At 36.6% G+C, this 5994-nt stretch overlaps 1 protein-coding gene across 1 annotated transcript in view; it reads right to left on the reverse strand.

Annotated features, from left to right (window-relative positions):
• Positions 1-2240: 2240 nt before the first annotated feature.
• LOC121957982 (cytochrome c oxidase subunit 6B1-like) overlaps positions 2241-5994 on the reverse strand; it is a 3855-nt gene continuing 101 nt past the window's right edge. Inside the window, exons 1-4 of the mRNA XM_042506818.2 lie at positions 5960-5994; positions 4806-4926; positions 3363-3463; positions 2241-2393 (exon numbers count right to left, since the gene is read on the reverse strand). The exon at positions 5960-5994 is cut by the window's right edge and continues 101 nt beyond it. Of these exons, the coding sequence (XP_042362752.1) occupies positions 2340-2393; positions 3363-3463; positions 4806-4908 (258 nt within the window). The 5' untranslated portion in view covers positions 4909-4926; positions 5960-5994 and the 3' untranslated portion in view covers positions 2241-2339. The remainder of the gene's footprint in view (positions 2394-3362; positions 3464-4805; positions 4927-5959) is intronic.

Raw genomic sequence — 5994 nt, forward strand, 5'->3', positions numbered from 1 at the left:
TACCGAGGAAACGGGTCATGCGCTGCGGATCAGATGATGCTCCAGTTGTAAAATTGATTACTTTTCTGAGCTTTTTTTTCTGTGTTTACAGACTGTGGCAGTTTTTGAGCAATCCACCACACAAGGCAAAAGTACAAAACAATGTGAAATAAAAATGGATACATCAAGTATCAAATAATGCACGCACCGCAGTTCCCCCAGTCTTGTGATTTTCTCGTGACTCAGAGACGATAACAAAAGTCAGCTGATGGTGCATCATAGAGGTTTGTGTAAAGGATTATGCAATGATTTGTGTGTGTGTAATTTACTTCTGCTAGAATGAGATTGGAAAAACTCTGTAACTTAATTTGAGCATAGACATTTTACATCAAAGAGCTTCTGAACATCGTTTCTACTCTCTAAATTAGGGCTGGGCGATATGGCTAAAAGTCTCATTACGATAATTTTTTTCATATCAGTCAATATTGATATATATCACGATATACATCAAATCACTATTTCTGTCAAGCTTAAAGTTTTCTTCCAAGTGAGATATGAACATATAAGGTTGATTTTGGTTTAAATATTCATTTTCTGTCAAATATTGAAGATGACAAATATACTGTAGAACAGGCATCATCAACTGCAGGACCTATTCAACTAAAATTCAAAGAGGTCCAGTTACTAAAATTTCCTCCCAGCAAAGGTCTGAACCTCATACCTAAAATCAATATCACAATTATTTAAACATTTTAATTAGATTACGATTAATGAACGATTGTTTTGCTTTTTGCTCTTTTTTGTTGTTTGTTTTTTGCCCTCATAGTTCACTGACTCAGTTTCATGTGACCATGGTGTGTTTGAGTATAATAAACATATGATTTATTATTATTTATTAAATTTTCCAGCATTATATAAAAATTAAAAGCTCCATCTTAAACAAACTTCAGGTAAATTTAAGCACATTGTGCTGATAATAGGCCAACCTCTCCTGACTGCAGGACTCTGACTTGAACTGTCAAACTTCTGTGCTATTCATCATTTTACTCCAGAAAAAAAACAACTTTTGAGTGGGCCTACTTCTCCTATAGCTGCCAACAGCCTGCCAACATTCCCAGTTAGAGAATAAAGACAATAAGGTGATGTGATTGTGGCCCGAGGCCCCCAAAACATTACATCTGCCCATGGTAATAACAATGAAATACTGTGGCTGTCAAACACTCAGCTGTTCTAGAGTCAAAGTCGTTCAGTGCATTTAGTTCGCTGCAGCGATATTCTTATTATCACTGGCTGTTCCTGTTGTCTGTCAAAACATGACTGGAATGAGTTCTATTGACATTCTATCGACTACGTCTCATATTTCAATCGAGGAAAAGTTATATTGCGATTGATATTGTTATCGTTTTATCGCCCAGCCCTACTCTAAATGTTTAATTTTAAGAAAATGTATACAATTTTATAACACCTGGGCAAAGCCATCTGTGGATGGAGTTTATGTGACATGATCGAAAGCTCCAGATCAAGCACTAAAGAATTTGTGGTGAGATTCTCTGTCTTTCTTTTCATTATTTTTGTAAATTAAAACTTTGAAAATTGAGCACATTGGCTTGATTTCTATCAAAAAACTAGGAAGAAGGCAATAAACAACAAAAGAAGAAATTACCCCCAAAAATGAGCAAGACATTTGTAAAATATACGATATTACCTGAAATTAGTAAAAAAAAAAAAAAAAAAAAAAAAAATTAACATCAAAATCTAATAAGTTCTTCCAGTTTGTGGAGCATTCCTTACCAAGTTGCTTATTGGCTATTTTCCCAGTTTGCTCAGAGTTCAAAAGTTTAAATACTTGTAAAAGGCACCTGAAAGCAACACAACAACAGTGAAGTCGCTCCAGGGTTCAAAGGGTTAACTTGCTGCTTTCTGCTAAACTGAATTTTGTTATCTCAGTTCCTGAACTCTGTGTGATGACAAAGTTGAAACAGATGTGTTGATCTAATTTTATGTTTTTGTCCTGGTTTGACCCGAACATGACGTCCTACGCATTTAGATACATTGAAAAATATTTTTTTGTCCTATTCACAGGGTGGATACAAAAAACCTTTGTTAACATTGTAAGATGAGGCATCTTGCCTTTGCAAAGATCTGCTCTCTCTGACTGCCTCTCTAATTGTCTTATTGTTTAGTCATTTCCAAAGCTAATGTCCAGGGTAATTTGAGCGGGGAATCAATATCAAATATAAAGCAGTATAACTCCATCAAGGTTCACAGTAACATTAAATAATTTATTTAGTCGCGTCTGTACAGAAAGAGCAGAGGCTTCACATTAAGATACTAGGATGAAGGAAGAGGAATGTGTCTGTTCAGATCTTTCCGGGAAAACTTCCATTTTCCAACTGCTCGTCCCATTTCTGAACCTGCAGGAGAGTCCAAGAGAAGAAGTCAAAAAAGGACGAAAATATCACGATTTAGATCACAAATTTGAGAAACTAAAATCTGACATAATGTGAAAAAGAGTTGTAATGGGGCTGATATGCAAATGATGAAACAAAATAAGGAAATCACAGCAGTTGTTGTAGGAATACTTTATCGACCTACATCAAGACATGTTAAACTCTCACACAACTCGTGCAGCATAATCAAAGTCTCTTTTCTCCATCGAATGCTCAGCATTTCCGAGAGGTAACTGAAGTAAAAGTCTTTTCATTATCTCTTGAATAACACTCTTACATCGCCTTCGATTGGGAATAACGACGGCTAGTGTGGTGGCTGCGATAGAAATAAGCGTGGTAATGTTTTGGACATCCATCACCATGATTCTGGGAATGTTATCGCGAGAGGAGAAGTCGCAGAACATCACTCAATGAAAACGCACTCATCTCCCAATTGTGTTTTATCGACATTTCAAAAAGTTTTGCACAAATCTGTAATGGAAACTTGCCCATTGTCTCTATCTGTAGTTTGTTTCTGTTATTGTGATAAAATACCAGCAGCTCCAATGTTAAGAGAGTTAAATTTACTGTTTTTATTAAAGGAGTCTGGCTTTGACGAGAGCAAAAATAAGTTTCATTTTTCAGTTCAGTTCCCGGCTGTCTGTTTGAGAATTACTGAGCATACGACTGGATAAATGAGACGTGGATCAAACTGCATGTGCTGTGTGAGAGTTTGTAGACGGATGTTTTATATAGTCTTGCTGCTGTCAAACCCCTATGACTTTAAATGATGAAGAATTCTCTCCATTTTTGGATTCGTTGTTCACCTTGGAGGCTAAGATTTATTCACAAATTTAACAGAGCGTGGGGTGAGTCATGTATATAAAAATGGTCATTTGGGGACTGAAGTATTTCTTTAAATGATGAAAACAGTCGGTGTTTGGTGAAACTCACCCAGCTGATGGGGCAGAGGCTCTTGTAGACCCTCTTGTACCACTCACAGGGAGCCGTGTCCTGGTCTTTGGCAGACAGAGCTTTGTTACATCTGTGGAAATCTGCAAAAAACACACAGAGAGGAAGACGAAATGTCAGAGCGGAAAGACAACAACCAGCAGCGGTTCCTGAGATGGCTGCTGATCAGAGTGAGCCTCCAGTCAGCTCTGGTTTTTAAGAAAGATTGAACACTATCGATAACTTTGATACAGTCAAAATTACAATTAACCTCCATCTGAAATATTCAGTCAGTTAAAAAATTATTGAAATGAACATTCTTTAGGTTGCAGTCACGCCCTTTAGAAATTCAGTTTAGTTTTCATGTCTTTGAATAGTTTCACATAACGCTTTCTGTAGACACTTTATTTTGAAAATCAGGGAGGGAGAAGTATTAAAGATGAGAAAACAAACCACTCATAGTTGAAAAAGTTGTCATGCCTAAAATGGAGCTCTCAACAAAAAAATGCTAAATAAAAAAAAGATTTGGAGGAAGGCTGATGAGACAGATATAGAATTTAAACACCTTTTCTGTTGGCTGCAACAAACATAATACTGACCTTTGACCCAGCAGGAAATGTGCAATGACTTCAGTCTTGTTCTCTGAGTTTTGGTTTGAAATGCAGAGCTCCAGAAGCAGCAGCGGGACTGCTTCGTGTAGGCACAGCTTTGACTTCAAAGCTCAAGTCCAAACATTTTTCACTTGAACAAATTTGATTTGGATGGGTCTTGTCTTCATCACGGTTTGTGCCTGTTGTCGAGTTTCTAACCTCGACAACATCAGTTTTTAAAATAAGATCAATTCACAGAGAAAATAAATAAGAATATAAACAACAGCAAGCTTTACAAATGTTAAATATCTGGATCTCTCTGTAGTTTCAGCGCTTCGTATCTCTTATGACAAAGTCCAGGAGGTTGATATTAAAAATACTGATTAGTACACGTTACAATGGCTCATAAAAGCATTTGTGTGAACAGATGATAAGGAAATCAAGATGTGAGCTGAAGGCCTTGAACACCTTACAGCTGCAGGTAAAACCCACCTCTTCCATTCGCACACTCATCAAACAATATGCTGATGTTAACGATAAAGTGAAGATGACATTTTAGAGCAAAGCAAAGTAAACTGTCAGACAGTTATAATAATGATAAGAGCCTGTCAGTGGAAAAAACAAGCACATTTAGTGGACATAAATTGCAGGGATTACACTGAAACCTGATTCACAGCTGCTGGCTTCTGCGGCCTCCTAAATACTCAACAATTTCAAAAATTGCTTTTACAATTAGTCACTTAGGACACAAAAGCATGGTAACATAGAGTCAAGGTTTAAAAATAACCACGTTCCCTTTTAACAGCCTCAACAGGGCAAATACGATAGTGAGGGTTAAATTGATTGTTTTGTTTACCCAGGTAGTTTTGGAAACAGTTGCGGGTCTGGTTGGTGTTGGGGAAGCGGGCGTCGAATGGAGCCGTCCTGTAGTTCTTGATCTTCTCATCAATCTCAGACATTTTCAAACTGCTGGATTTCTGCAGAGGATGAACAAGGTGTGAGCTTCTCCCAGTTCAGTTCATTTAGTCACAAAAATATAGATACAAACATGATTTCAAGTAATATTAGTCATGTGTGAAATGGGATACCCTGATAAACTATCCAAAGTATGTTAATAGGAGCCCAGACATGAAAAGTCTGCAAAAATAAATTTAATCCTACAACCTAACTCTAATCTAAAACTCAAAAGCATTTAAAATTACTCTAAAATCCTAAAAGTATAGTTACACTAATACAATACAAATAGCACATAGAGAATAGCAGTATACTTTACCTGGAGTATGTATTTCATACAGAGTAGTCATTAAAAAAAAGGAGATTTTAGTCCTCTAAACTGATATTACAGGAGAGAAGGTAGTACAAGATTCCAGTACAAGAAAGGGCATTTTTATCCTCAAAACACACTGTCCAGGGCATCGGATGGCTCCGAGAACCAACTGGTAAACTTTGTCATTTGCTCAGTTTAAGCACATATTGGAAACAGTGTCGGGTGCCGAATTTACCACATAACACTACTGACTAAGTAGAGACATTTAATTGTTCTCTAGGAGGTATTAATTTAGCACTAACACAGGAAATATTAAAAACACCATTTTCCCAAATGGATTTTGGCGAAGAGCCCAACAGATAATATCCAATGTTTGGCTAACGTTAGCCGTAACGTGTTAACAATTATTCAGTGACAGCGACTGTTTTGATAATTATTAGCTTTTGTAATGATTTATATTAACATTGGTTCAAAAATACATTGTTATTATTAAAAAAATAAAATCAGCAGTTACATTAATGAGCCTGTTCACTGGCGTTAACCTTCAGAGATAAATATAGAGAAATTAACGTTAAGCCTGGCAGGTGTCTGAGCGTTTGCTAATGATTTTGAGGACGCTTTTCACATCAAACCTCGTCTCCTAGAAATAAACACACAAATAACCAAGATAAATAAATCAAAAAGCAAATGTTACGACGTGCTAATGTAGCAGAAAGCTTGTTATATGAAAGAAAATTGTTTACCTTTCACAGAGAAATTCCGCTATAATCTCAGCGTC

Source organism: Plectropomus leopardus, chromosome 17, assembly GCF_026936395.1.
Source record: "Plectropomus leopardus strain MGB_pleo_1.0 chromosome 17, ASM2693639v1, whole genome shotgun sequence".
Taxonomy (NCBI): Eukaryota; Metazoa; Chordata; class Actinopteri; order Perciformes; family Serranidae; genus Plectropomus; species Plectropomus leopardus.